Source organism: Ambystoma mexicanum, chromosome 11, assembly GCF_040938575.1.
Source record: "Ambystoma mexicanum isolate Mex_15411 chromosome 11, UKY_AmexF1_1, whole genome shotgun sequence".
NCBI classification, from domain to species: Eukaryota; Metazoa; Chordata; class Amphibia; order Caudata; family Ambystomatidae; genus Ambystoma; species Ambystoma mexicanum.
Window position 1 is genome coordinate 1,021,172,618 of NC_090934.1, and position 14,990 is coordinate 1,021,187,607.

Below are 14,990 nucleotides of genomic sequence, written 5' to 3' on the forward strand. Positions count from 1 at the left end.
TCTTTCTGTGGAATTTTGTTAATTTTAAGCATAAAGATTTGGCCTAACAATTCCTAATTCAGTACATATCTGTGCAATCACCACTAGAACACGGGTATACATTATTAGACTTGCAGCATTAATAGTATTGGCGCAATCAGTGTTTCAGTATAACGTTTGTTCCTTATGCAGTACCAGGTTTACTCACGTCTTCAAATGTCTAGCATGAGTTCAGATTCATAAGTAGGTATTTTTCACTCGTCTACTTATTTTGGCTGCCATGTTAAATGTCATGAAGTTCTGTGGCAAAATAAGTAATTTCCATTCAAAATCCATGTCAGGTTTTATTTTCTCTTTCTTCACAAGTGAGCAAATGGACAGTCCTTTGAAGTTCATTGAGAAGCCTTCCCCACATCCTACCCCTCCTCTGGGAGGATGGGGGTCCAAGCCTTCTGTTGTCAGTGCCTGAAGCAAAGACAAATGTCTAATGAAGGCCTTTGTTCTGAGTATGTGAGGCCTCCCCATAGCAATTAGGCCTGTCTGCTAGCAGTTAGGTGTCAACCATTCCCAGGCTGAAGCTGTCAAGCAGAATTGTAATTAACTCCAAACTGAGTTTTACTTTAAGTTACCTACATCTTTCATTAAAATATATACATGAACACAGTTTGTAGGTGGATTTTGACATTTGAAGAATTAGGCCTTTCAACAAAAACATGCTTTTAAACAGGCGATTTTGCACTTTCTTCAGGGAAAAAACACATTTAAACTGAGTCTTTTACATCAGATTTTCCTCTGCAACACACACACTTTATTCAGCATTATTTCTGTCTTTGAGTGCTGGGATTTGTCTGCAGTCTGGATGTATGTATCCAGCCTTTGCTTGGAGTTCTCTCTGCATAGCTGAAATTGTTAGATGTTGCCATTTTTAGCCGCATTTTTCCAAGTGGAACTGAAAACAATGTTTCTGGGCTGCCTTTTCATGAAATACATTTCTTAGCTGCTGTCAGTCAGTGAGGCCCGGCTCCTCTGAGCCCCTCAATCCAACACTGGATGATCTGTAACCCTTTTACTTTCAAGGATCCACTGGAAATGAATGGATCTAGCACTAAAACAGCACTTTGAAGGTTGCAAAGCTGCATTTTAAAAAGGCATTTTCGTTTTTTAGCCCAATTCTGCGGCCTGGCTTTATATTGAATGGAACAGAGCCCACTGGCATGCTCCTGCAGTGATTATTCTGTTTTCACCCCCACTTTCACTGTGTGGCAGGGGTGTGCAGCCTTTTGTGATTGTGACCCACGCACAGTTTTGCAGGTTTTTGCGCGCCCAGGGGTTAGCGCATCAATTTTTTGTCTGTTTCTTTCCCCATTTGTAAAGTGGGGCACATTGGCATGGGTCAAAATATCCCACAAACACTGAAAAATGTAAGTTAATGACATCTAAAATATATCTACTTTATGGATCTATATATAAGCATGCTGATAATTTGAGTAGGGATGATATTGAGAGTATGATCAAAGGGATTACGATTGATGTCGCTTCAATTAAAGGTACCCCTCAGATTACCAATGGTAAGAAGGCTAACTGCTCCTATGATGGAGAACGGTTGATGCTAAAGTGTAAATATCGCTTCTCATTGCGCAAACTAAGGAATTCAAATATGGGATCTTCTGAGTTCAACAAAGAAAAAAAGAGGTTCAAAAATGGTTATTATAATTGGTGTAAGCGTAGAAGATGTGGCAAGTTGAACACAAAATGGTAGATCATGATTAACACCCTTCAACGCAATGAAACTAGCTCTGTGTGGAAAGTATTGAATGAAGTAAGAAATGACCAAAAGGCTAGTATTCTGAATCCCATAGGCGAGAAACCGTGGAATGCGTATTTTTGTAGGATGATTTATAAGAAAAATAGTGAGACCTGCCTTAGCATTAATTGTGGAGGAAGACCTCCCAAATTTTCAGTCAAATGCATAGAAGAAATCATAGTAAAGTTGAACAAGTCACGAGCGCCGGGTCCTAATGGACTTGCCACTATAGTGATGAAATATGGTCCCTACTTATGGAACAATGTGCTGTTTAGGTTGTTTACCAATGTATGCAGAGAGCATTGCATCCCTGAATCTTGTAAGAAAGCTATATTAATACTGGTATATAAAGCAGGAGAAAGAGCCTTGCCAGAGAATTATCGGCTATTGTCGATATTAGATTCCACTGGCAAGGTGTTCATCGCAATTGTACTGGAACATATTAATGATTGGGCTCAAACTAACCGCCTTTTGCATCCTTTCCAAACTGGATTTAGACGAGGTACAAGCACAACTCATAATATTCAAATATTGGATGCTATTACTACCAAAGCTAAAACCAGTAAAAGTCCTTCTATGTATGTCACTTTTGTAGATTTTAAATCCGCATTTGACAGTGTTGACTGAAGCAAATTGTGGGAAATGTTGATGAAGCTGGAATGCCCTAGTTGGATTGTAGATATCCTGGTTAAATTACACAAAAACAACAGTGTACAAATTCGCCTTGACTATGAAGGCAAATTAACACAATCTATAAGAGTGAATAGAGGTGTGAAACAAGGATATCTCTTGGCTGCCCTTCTATTTAATCTCTATTTAGCAGATCTGATTAGATGACTAGCTGCTAAAGCCAGTTGCCCAGCTAAATTTGAAAATATATCTGCCATGTTATATGCGGACGATCTAGTGATGATAGACCATTCATTTAGAGGGATGAAAGCGATGCTTGAAGAACTTGGCAGCTTTGCGAAAGAACACGGATTGTCTATCAATCTAAAAAAAAGCAGGTCATGCTGTTTTCTTGTAAGAGAGTTAACGTAAAAATGGAAGTATCATGGGGTAACGTTGAATACACAGGGGTGTATAAATATTTGGGAGTCCTCTTCAATTGTAAAATCGGTTATCGTTGTTTAATTGAGAACAAAGTTAGACGAGCTAAACAAATCACCATGATGGTGAATACATTTGCAAGAGACTATGCAGGATACTCTCTGAAAGGTCTACTGATATTATACCGCCAATGGTTTACGCTGGTTTTAGTTTATGGTCTTGAAGCCATTACCATCACCGATCTATCCTTTCTAGATAGGATTGAAGGACAATTTTGGGGTACTATTCTGGGCGTGCCTCGTTCATGCCCAATCCAATATATTAGAGTGGAACTTGGCATCCAGTCATTAAGTTCTATTGTTAGACAACAGCGAGGTTTATTAGCATTGAAAGCAGTGTGTCACCCAGAAAGTGAACTATTACAACTCATAGGTACACATGTTACTAAAATTGATTTTATTAAATCTAGGTGTAAATATGTGTCTACTTGCTGTGAATATTTTCAAGAGTTGCAGTGGGTAGCTAAAGCTAATCAGTGTGGATATTTTCCTGCAATCAAAAAAGCGTTTATGATTGGGAGAGGAATTTCATTCGCATGTATGGACTTAAAAACTTTAAATACATTAAATGAATTTTGCATACGTACTTTAAACCACAGAGGTACCTAAAACGATGCCCAGATCTGCGGGTTCGTAGATTTAGGCTGCTAATGATAAAGGACTGATATTGCTGCATGTGCCAAAATGTTGGCACGTTAGAAACTGTGAAACATGCGCTTACAAGCTGTCCTGAAAGACGAAAACACTATATAGTAAACTAAGGTCATTTTGTCCATAACATGGAATATGTACAATCAGAAGACTTTTGGACATGGTGTTTGAATGTGCAATCAGAAGCGGTGTACATCACTCTAGACAGGGTATGGCAAACTGTTCCATGTATAATTGAATGTCTTTAAAATATTTGTAATGGTTCTGAAAAAAAGTTTTAGATAAACAGATAGTATGATTCTTTTAAATAATCAAAGATTGATGGAAATGTATGTAAAAATATGTATGTTTGAGTATTGTAATGAATTAACTGTGAGAAAGTATGAAAGCATGTAAAAGTTGTATACTTTTATGAACTGAAAAACAACTAAATAAATAATAATAATAATAATAATATTGGGACAGAATCCCTACACTGGCTTCAGACTTCATACTTAACTACACTGGTAAGGCGCTACCTTCTCCTATTGGGACGTCCATGTTGCTTTGGACATCATGACCCTGGACCTATATAAATTTAAAGATATGTGCATAAAGTAAAAGTAGGCTGCAAGAATTCTTAAAGATTTATAGATTTACAGATTTTATTTGTAGCAAGATATATTGAAATGCAAAAAGCTCTATTTTTGAAGTGAGTCGCCATTGTTGACTATGGTATGAAGTTCAAAGATATCTGAAGTGTGATAGTGCATATATATCAGAAGTTTGTGAAGTTTAGGGATAACGTCGCTATAGAGGAAGGTAGCGCCTTCCCTGTGTAGTGTAGGGATAATGTCCCATTTATAAGTGAAGTTAAGTGTAGGGCTAGCGTCCCAAAAGAGAAAATGGCCTCTCCAGTGCAGTGAAGTGTGCAGTGAAGTAAGAAGTGAAGTATAGGGATAGCGTTCCTGCTAGAGGAGGGTAGTGCCCCATCAGCAGTGAAGTGTAGAGATAGTGGCCCCAATAGAGGGAGGTAACGGCTTCCATTTGCAGTGAAGTGTTAAGTGAAGTATTGGGATAGCGTCCCACTCAAGATAAGTGAATTTGGATTTTGAGGATCCTGATGTGCAGTGAGACATGTTGTAGTTCTCCAGGGAGGAGTGCTAGCCGGTGGAAGGTTCAATTGTAATGTGTACGTGGATGAAGACATATGGCTCCTACTTGCCTTCATCAGCATGCATGGAGGTTGGAACTGTCCCATCTCCTCTCACAAGTTCTTGGTGCACATAGCGTGCGGCTGACATCAGTAGTGATGTATGTGTGTAGTGTGGGTGATGGATGTTTGCTGCATGTGTTTTATGTTAAGTCCACGTGTTTGTGGTATTGTTAGAAAGGAGGGAGATGTGTTATGATGTGCTTCATGTGTTTGTGATGTTGTCAGAAAGGAAGGAGATGTGTTGTGAAGTACTTGTTTTATATGGATGGAATGTTGAATTGAGGCAGTGGAATGTTTGGTGTTGGATGTGATGTCAGGGTTCCAGCCTAGGTGAGTTAAGCCTGGGTGATGGGACCCAGTGGTTCTGTTCTTATTATCTTGTTGTAACCTGTAATAAAGCGTATCTAAGAAGCTAAAGAAGACTACAGAGTTACCATTATTACATATATTCTACAAAGATGTCTTATTTTAAAAAGTGAAACTGCAATTAGAGCAAGATTGGCAAGGTTCTCTAAGATCAGTCATAGAGCGGAAGGCACACATCAATGGACTCTACCCTAAAGGGACACAGAGAAAAGTGCCTCTCCAAGGGAGTCGCAAGAGTGTAGAAGCTCCTCAAACAGCACATTATTAAACTACTTCTCTGTAGCTTTCAGAAGATGTCAAGGTTGAAGTTGTAGTTTTAAATTGTCCTGAAGAAAATATCGAGTAAACTGAACATGCGGTAAAGAATCCAAAGATGGCCTCCATGAGTGGAGCTACAGAAGCCACTGCCTATTGTCTTATGAGTAAATGACACAAAACAACACTTAAAACTACAGTGACTGCAGTTTTTCTTCATTGCAATTGAAACTGCTTTAATGTTACCAAGGATTCAAACTCTGGCAAAGGGGAATATTCAAACAAGCATGTGAATCTACGAAAGATCCAATGCTGGAGAACCTCACCTTTTCCCTATCCGGTGAATATTTGGATGAAGTATTCATTTTTGAGTGATGCTTCTTATTTTAGGATGAGGATATTGAAGTGTAATGGTAATCCCTTCTTCAAAGAGAGCGATTTCTATTTTTTGTAATGCCTCCTCCTTGACTTTGTCAAAGGAAGGCTCTTTAAGAGAGCACTGCCCCATAATTTAGGAGCTCTTATCTTGGATATCTGGGTATTTGGAGGAGGAATGACCCTGGCCCAATTTGACTGCACTTTCACTCAAGGCCTTGGTCCTCAGACTGGCCTGAGCCACAATCAACATAATGGTTGACGCCCATGCAGCATAAGCAAATGGTGTGAGGATTGGTAATCAACATTTTGAAGTCGTAGTCGGTGCCCTGCAGAAATCCTGAGACCTTTTTGTGTAGTTAGCACGGCCTCTTATTTTTCCTTTCTTCAGAAAACATTGGTGAAAAGTGTTCTGGACAGAGTACGTAAAAAAAGAACCAAGGTGTTCCTCATAGATAAGCTTCTAGATGTACCTTCTGGAGTCAAGCAGCAGAAACATCGAGGGACCTCGAAGATTCAGTTGGACTGTGCCCCTTCTAAAGAAAACATCTGAACTAGCTGACGCTGCCCAATATATCTAAGACGCGAAAACTGTGGGAGAAAGCAATCCATTAGAAATACCTTTCTTTTGGCACTACCATAAAGCAACTTCATGAGCCATTCTATGATGAGTCAAAAAAGGCAGCCGGTCCAGAGGAAAAACACACAGTTGTGTTCAGCGAAAATCAATTGTTCCTGTATGATCATGTTTCAAGCTGAAAATGTCAGCTTTATTGCGAATGAAGCTCCAAACTGGTAGAGTGGAGTGAAGACTCGAATGCACACACTGTGCTGGAAAGAATCTGGAACTGTGTCCCTGGGGAGGAGCGTCATCCTCTTCTTCTCATTGGACTGAGGGGAAAACAAGCCAAGGAGCCACAATAAGGCTCACAGGCCATAATGTTTTCTCTTGCTCTTATATTATTCTGTTGCACAGAGGATACTCAAACCGACGACCGGGAATTATTTCGAGCATGTGAATCTATGAAAGTTCCAATGCTACAAGAAATATCTGTGAAGATGGGATGCATTTCTGAAGTAGCTAAATGTGAGAAATCTACTAATCCAGGTATGGATGCCAAGACATATACAGTGTTGGGTATGCACTGTATTTAAATAAATGTTCCTAAAGGACCTCTGCTCAATGAGAGCAGATTTGCCCATCCCATTTCTTCTGTGAAGCAAGGCCACCTGTGAGGGTTTATGACCAAGGCAATGTGGGCCTGGCGACCGCCCGCTTGCTGCTAAAGGCACCAAAGTGGATGTGAAATGCAGCACAGAACCTGTGGGATTGCGCTTTTCTGCTAAGTTGTGCTGTATTCTTAATTGCAGCACACCTTATCCATGACTAAAGGATGCAACAGAGGGCTTAATGAAAGTATCGGTGAAGGTGCATTTAAGGCACATCTATGCAGCAGTCATGAGTTCATGTATAGGCTCAGAGGCACCATCTGAATGGTGTTTGGGTGTTACGTCTTGAGGGATCTACAAATTATTCGAGATAACGTCCTAGGGTTTAAGAAAACAAGTTTATTGTGTTGAAAACACCAGGGTAGGATTAAAGTTGAAACCAAAGTAGGATACATTACCTTCAATAAGTTTATAGTGATAAGAATTGAACAAGTCTAGGGAACATTCAATAAGACTCAGTGATAGTCTTTGTCAATGAAGTCACCTTTAGGACATATACATTTCTTTAGGTCTCACAGTCTTCTTTACAAATGTTTTTGATGGAAAAAAAAGAGTTTGTCTCAAATACAGATGACTGCTGATTTCTTCTTCATCTTTCCTGTGTAGATTTTCAGGCTTTTCTGAGTTTAGCACTTCGATAAGGGCGATGTGGCACCAAAATGTTCCTCCTCCCATCTGATGCTGGCAAGTGATTTTTAGTGTCTTTGTTAGGCATTCAAGTCCCACCAACTCTGGATTGTGGCTCCCTGCTAGTCTTTCTTATCTTAACTTCTCAGGGTCTGTAGGCTTGGGGCCTACCAGTCTGTGGCCAGGGGACCACAAGGTGCTTAACTTTCTTTGCTGTGCTCCCCAACTCAGAATGTGCCGACAAAGCCACTTTCTGGCACCGCTAATTTCGGTCTACCCTGGTTTCGTGAAGTGCTGTTCTCGGTCTCTGGAACCCCACTATTCACCACCTCTTTCTACTTTCCTCGTCCTGTTGACGTCTTACTCTCCTCTCCTTCTGTCTGCTCGCATTTCTCCTTTTGCCTCTTGGTCTCTCTCCTCGCACTACTTCCTTTCTTTGATCTTTCCTTTCTTTTTCCTCCCGATGGTTTCCTCCTTCCTTCCCTCCTCCTCTTTTCTGATCATTCCCTTCTAGCAGGCCTTCCTTTCCTGTTCTCCACTCCTGCATCTTCCTCATCCGCTCTCCTGCTCTGTTCCATTCTGTAATCTCCAACTGTCTACAAACTTCCACATGCTGGCATCGCTTTCTATCTTGCAATGTGGTGTAATTGCAGTAATAATGATTCGAGTGGGGGATATCTGATCAGACTTATCATTTCAACTCAGGCATTGGTTATGTTTGTTCCTGCTCCCAAGCTCCAGTGCAGCTGCTTTAGTCTGTGGTGCTAAAGAAAAGGCAGTTGACATTTGGAATATAGCTTTTCTGTAATGGTGGCTGCATATTTCCAGCAAGGCTTGATCCATCCTCAGTGTGCATTCCCTTATCTTTGTGTGTCTGGAGTCAGCTTGAGTCCCCACCACTGGGTCTATGTACATGGGGTCAGTGCTTTTTGCGGTCTGCTATGCAAGCTTCAAACCTGTGCATGTCAGTTTGCCTTTTTTTTTATCTCACTTATTTGCAGGTCCCGTTCACATGGTGGATTCTTAGGAACATACTGGCCATCCCTCTCTCTCTCTGGGTCACATTAGCTGCCATAGAATAGAAGGTGAGAAAGGGGGCAGGTCGATGGGGATCCTCTGTATTTACCCTCTGGGGTTAGTATCACAGGGCAGGTGGCCTTCCTTGGCCACCAGGGTCCCTTTCACCACAGTTCCTGACCAAAAGCATGTGCCTAAGTCACAATGTATGCATAGCCTAACTATCTTGTTCACTGCATCTTTGTCTTTTCACTAGTGTTAGAACATTCCTGGCAATAAAAATCCTCAATGCTGCTGGAGGCATCTAAAGAAAAGATGTCTTCCATCTTTGTAGCAGCAATCGAAGTTCTTTAATGAAAATGCACTGAAGAAAGAGCAAGGTGACCCAGAGTGATCTGCCCTGAGACACTCCAAGCATGACAAGTACAAATCAATGTTTGTAAAACACCTAACACATGAGATGCAACATCTAAACACTGTTGCGTGTTTGAGAATGAGGAAGCACAGGGGCCACGCAATACCCAGTCTTATCCACGTGGTGAAAAACATTGGTGGTGTGGGCCAAGAAAATGTGCGCATGAGGTCTGGTGAGGGAGGGCATATACACACATTTTTTCCCAGCAGTGCATTTAAAATGTATGTGCTGCACAACATGCTTCAGTTTTGCCCCCTTCCTGGGAAAGTGTCCTATTAGTAATGAAGAAAAAAGCCAGAACAGAGAGGTAAAAATTGACTTACCTGCACCTTCTGGATATTTATCTGCAACACAAGTGTCCACTATTTGAATTTTTCAAAATGCAAGCTTTTGTTTATTCCCATAGGAAATATACTGGTAAAATACACACACCGGACACATGTGAATAATGCGACTGACCATGTTGGATATTATTACCATATTGAAGAACATCAACTTACCCCTATTGGTTATATTAGAGGCTGTACTGGCCTTGTTAATGTTTGGAGCAGGCTTCTCACATTCTGAATCATGATAAGCCAGACACTGAAGACATTCCTCGCTTTCTTTGACCTCCTCATTCTCGGATACTGAGTGAAAATGAGAACAAAGGAAGGTTACTGAGCAGAGAGCATAATCAGAGTTTTTGTCAGAAACTTAAAGGAAAAATAGTAAGTTATAAAGTAGACATTATGGTTGATGAATGGACAAATTGCTAAATGATTAATTCATATACGTGTTTTTCTTTTTTTTTTTTTAAACAGCCACCTTACAAGCACACAAGGCAGGGTGAAGATTTGCATTGGCACTTTTGGAAATTAAATGTGCAAGCATTTCTCTCATCGATCTAAGTCCTAAGAGCTGCCAAGTAACAGGTATACAAACAGATGCTCTTTTAGGTGAAATAACACATGAAGACCCCAAACTGGTAATATGGCCCCTGAGCAAGCATATGTATTGCTCCAAGGCACAATGGACTTGACACATTGCAATGAAAACTTAGTGAGTCTTTCTTTGATGCCTCCAATACTTCAAAGGTAAATACAGGAGGGGTCTGAGCTAGAGTCGAAAAAGATGGCTAGGCTGATTAATAAAAATCACTCTTGGATATACTGCATTTGTGCTGCCCTAGTCCGCAGTTAAAATCCCTACTCGTATGCATAACTGCCAGATTCAAGAACCTGACATTATTGTCTGCACACCTTCCCTCTTAGAAGAAGGGCAGGGCTACAAGTCTGTGACTAAGGAGTTAATGTTAGTTCAGAGACACAGAATGGGAACTGCAGAAACCCTGTCAATGTAAACCAAGTTTGGCTGGTTAGCCTGTGTCTCACCTGCAGGAGGCACTCTGTGGCCGATAAAACAATGCTTTCTGCTGGACTACAATAGTTCACAATATTATGTCCTGCAATCCTAGGAGCTTGAGTGTACCTAGTGAAGTAAATATCTGTGCGATGAAAGACCAGATCAGGGGCCAAGAGTAGGGGCAGTATGCTGAATTGGAATTAAGAGTCACTCCCTGCTCTGGCCACATTTGTCAGAGGTGGCTAGAGGAAGTAATTGTCAGTGCCGTCTGTGCTCAGTACCTGAAGTAGCCAGCTATGCCAATGCCAGTCTGAGAAACTCCACTGTAAATTTGAAGGATAGGTGAGATACTGATACTCCCATCGGCAAAACTGCACAAGGGTAAAGGCAAGGACCATGGTAAGAAGTACTCTTAACAGTTCGGACAGTAGAACATGGCCTCAGGGATATCGGCGTAAGAATGGAGGGTGCAAAGAGTAAGAGGAGTCCACTGATGCTCATAAGTGGCAACACTAATCTGCCTTATCAGGGGAACTGCTAAGGTTCATTGGGATGCCCTTCATCCAGAGTGGAGTGATGGCAGGAAAACGAGATCATGGTGTGACGAATCAACAGATTTGTCATCCCTGCACACCTGCGGGGAGCCCCTTCTGATGAAGCCAGGGATCTGAGGCTGCTACCCGATAGTCCTTCTGTGGGTGGTACTTAGTGGGAGGATCTCATGGGCAGGGATCAGCCCTGTGGGACTAGGGACGACTTTTGGGGAGAACTCAGTATGCCCACAATACATCCCCAACCTCACTCATCCTTATTCGCTGGACACAGTACACTAGTTCCCCAAACTTCCATATACTTGTGTAAAGTGGATAGTCCAACCCTTGTGAGAACCACTGAGACAAAGAAGAGTCCAACAAACTCAAAGAGTGATCATACTATGATGTGCAGAGCCTTGAAGAGCGCCCGGTGGAACCAAAGTGAACATCCCAGTCTTAATGGACATTGTAAGAGTATAGAAACTAATGAAGTACAACAGAAGAGAGAGAAGAAGCAGCAACCAATCGGTATGAGGCACTGAAAAACCTGGGAAGTGCAAAGGAGAAGGTGGTGAGGCCAAGGGAGAACAGAGAAGTCTGCTCCCTGTATTACAAGAATACTGGGACTCCTTTCACCGAAGGCGCTGGTGAAGTCCGGCAGAGAAGAACTAGTTACTCTTACCTTGTAACGTTCTTTCGATGGGATGTTCCTCCGACGTATTCCTTATCTTAGATATAAATCCTTCAGCTTTGCTGGCCTCGGAAAAATTTTTCGCCAGAGGGCGCTGCGCGTCGATGATCGCCGAGTCGATGACCCTCGACGGCCTCCGTGCCGATGTCGACGTCATCCTGCCTATAAAGGCCGCGCGCAGCGTCCGTTGCTCAGTTCCGTTTTGTAGTCCCCAGTAATGTTTTTGGATTAGACTAATCACCTTGAAGGAGCATAGGCTGCAAACCCACAGGAAGTCATACTGCGGGGATGGATGGGAGGGTCGATAAGGAATACGTCGGAGGAACATCCCATCGAAAGAACGTTACAAGGTAAGAGTAACTAGTTCTTCGAAGGGATTGTGTCCTCCGACGTATTCCTTATCTTAGATAGACTCCCATAGCAGTGGTATTGTGACTGGAGGCGGGAGTAATAAAAGTTATGTTACCCTTCCAGAATGGACAGAGTGTAACACAGCCTTGCCGAATCTAGTTTCTTGACTAGAGGAGGAATCCAGGCTATAGAATTTGGTAAATGTATGTGCGGACGACCATGTGGCAGCCGCACATATATCTCGAATTGGCACCCCTCTTTGAAGGGCTGAGGATGTTGCGATACCCCTGGTAGAATGAGCCCTTAGATTTTGAGGAGGCTCCTTTCCTGCCAATTTGTAGCACTCCAGAATGGCTAAAATAATCCATCTGGAGATGGTTTGTTTTGTTATTGGAAGGCCCAACTTATGTCCTGCATAACCTACAAAGAGTTGGTCTGCTTGTCTGATCTTAGCCAATCTGCTGATATAGAAGCTCAAGGCTCGCTTAGGGTCCAGCCTGTGCAGTCTCTCTTCCTCCTTCCCCGGATGAGGAGGAGGGTAGAAAGAAGGTAATATAATCTTCTGAGTGATGTGAAACTCCGAGACTACCTTCGGGAGGAAGTTAGGCTTCACCTGAAGAACAACTTTGTCCTTGTAAAAGATTGTATGTGGAGGTTTACACGATAAGGCTTGCAACTCGCTAACCCTTCTAGCAGATGTCAATGCTATTAGCAAAACAGTTTTGAGGGTGAGAAGCTTCAATGAACAAGAGTGTAGTGGTTCAAAAGGGGCACCCTTTAGGAAGTTTAAAATTAGGTTTAAATCCCATAAGGGAACTTGAAAAGGTTTCGGGGGATAAACATTAGTTAATCCTTTTAGGTATTGTATTACCAATGGAATTTTGAAGTATGAAGGCTCCTCTGCAGTGCGCTTAAAGATTGATAGCGCTGCGAGATAGCCCTTAATTGTGCCAACCTGTAGGCCTGAATTAGCCAGGTAAAGTAAGAATGACAACACCATAGGTGTACCACAAGAAAAGGGTTCAATATTCTTTTCTCTGCACCAGCTGCAAAATTTGTTCCAACGGCAGCGGTATAGAGTTTTAGTTGCCGGCCTTCTGGCCGAAAGCAACACCTCCATAACATCATCCGGAAGGTCCCAATCCTTGTACCTCAACCTTTCAGACACCAAGCGTGAAGGTTGAGGGTCTTGATGGCTGGATGGAGAACCTGACCTTCCTTCTGCGAGAGAAGATCCTCTCTGTATGGCAGTCGAATTGGAGGGCAGATGGACATGTCTAGAAGGTCCGGGTACCACGTTCTCCTGGCCCAATCCGGGGCAATTAGGATCATGGTCTTCCGAAACCTTCTCAACCTCCTGATCATTTGAGGAATGACAGGGACCGGAGGGAACGCGTACAGAAGTGGGAACTCCCAGTCCACTACGAACGCATCTCCTAGAGCTCCTCTCGGGGGAAATTCCCTTGAGCAAAATCTGTCGCACTTCCTGTTGATACTGGTGGCGAACAGATCCACTTGAGGGGTTCCCCAAAGGGCGAAGATCTCTTGAAGGACTTCCTGAGCTATCTCCCACTCGTGAGAGACTGTGCTCTGCCTGCTCAGAGCGTCCGCTGTCAAGTTCTTCTCTCCGGCTAGGTGAATTGCCGATAGAGAGATTCCTTCCTGAATTGCCCAAAACCAGAGCTGCATCGCCTCTCTGCACAGTGGTAGTGAGCCTACGCCTCCTCTTTTGATGAGGTAGTGCATGGCCACTGTATTGTCCGTCATTATTAGGACGTTTCTTCCCCGTACAGACGGCAGAAAAGCCTTCAGCGCTAGTCTGATGGCTCTCAGCTCCAACAGGTTGATATGTAGTCTGGACTCCGATGGAGACCAACGACCGCTGATGGTCAAGTCGTTGGCGTGAGCTCCCCACCCCGTGAGTGAGGCATCCGTGACTACTGTTATCTCCGGCCATGGTTGCCAAAACATTTCTCCTTTCAGGATGTTCTCCCGACAGGCCCACCACTGAAGGTCTCGGGCTACTTTGACCGGGATCCGAAGGAGATCTGTCATCCTTCCTGAGAACTGTGACCACTGAGTTCTCAGTGCCCACTGGAGGGATCTCATTCTCAGGCGAGCCTCCGGCACGAGGAATATGCAGGATGCCATGAGGCCTAGCAACCTCAGAAAGTCGTAGGCTGGGAGATATTGGGCATTCTGAAATCTGATGACCATCTGCAGAATATCTCGAGCCCTCACCTCTGGTGGCAAGGCTTTTCCCAGGGAAGTGTCCAGGACTGCTCCAATGAATTGGAGTCTCTGTGATGGTATCATCTGTGACTTCTTTAAATTGAGGGAGAAGCCCAGCTTGTGAAGGAAGTGGCAAACATAATCCAGTTGTCTCTGAGCCTGTTCCGAAGATACAGCTCTGATCAACCAATCGTCTAGGTAAGGGTAGACATGAATCCCTTCCCTCCTTAGACTTGCAGCCACAACCGACATTAGCTTGGTAAAGACCCTCGGGGCGGAGGTTAGCCCAAATGGCAGAACTCGAAATTGATAATGAGAGCTGCCAATTGCGAACCTCAGGTATCTCCTGTGCCTGGGATGGATCGGCACATGGAAATAAGCGTCCTGGAGGTCTAGAGATACCAACCAGTCCTGAAGCTGGAGGGCCTGAAGGATCTGAGAGAGAGTCACCATCTTGAACTTGTCCTTTCGGAGGAATTTGTTCAATTCCCGTAAGTCTAAGATGGGTCTCAGTCCTCCGTCCTTCTTCGGTATTATGAAGTAGGGGGAGTACCAACCCTTGTTCCTTTCCGCTACAGGTACCAGTTCTATGGCACCTTTCTCTAGCAGGTCTAAAACCTCCTGCAAGAGGAGCGGATCTGGAAGCTTCAAAGGGTTGTTCCCCGGTGGATGACTCTGAGGGATATGTAGGAAGGGCAGGCAGTAACCTTGGGCCACTGTCTCCAGAGCCCAAGCATCTGACGTAATAGCCTGCCATTCCGTCAGATGGTGAGTTAACCTGCCCCCTACTGGTGTTCTGTGAGGGGAGACCTCAGA

The 14,990-nt window shown here is 43.2% G+C and overlaps 1 protein-coding gene across 8 annotated transcripts in view; it reads right to left on the minus strand.

Moving 5' to 3' along the window:
* DENND4A (DENN domain containing 4A) overlaps positions 1-14,990 on the minus strand; it is a 2,028,245-nt gene that overhangs the window by 542,589 nt on the left and 1,470,666 nt on the right. For all 8 annotated transcript variants that reach the window (XM_069624248.1, XM_069624254.1, XM_069624251.1 and 5 more), the window contains one exon: positions 9,524-9,652. In XM_069624248.1, the coding sequence (XP_069480349.1) occupies positions 9,524-9,652 (129 nt within the window). The remainder of the gene's footprint in view (positions 1-9,523; positions 9,653-14,990) is intronic.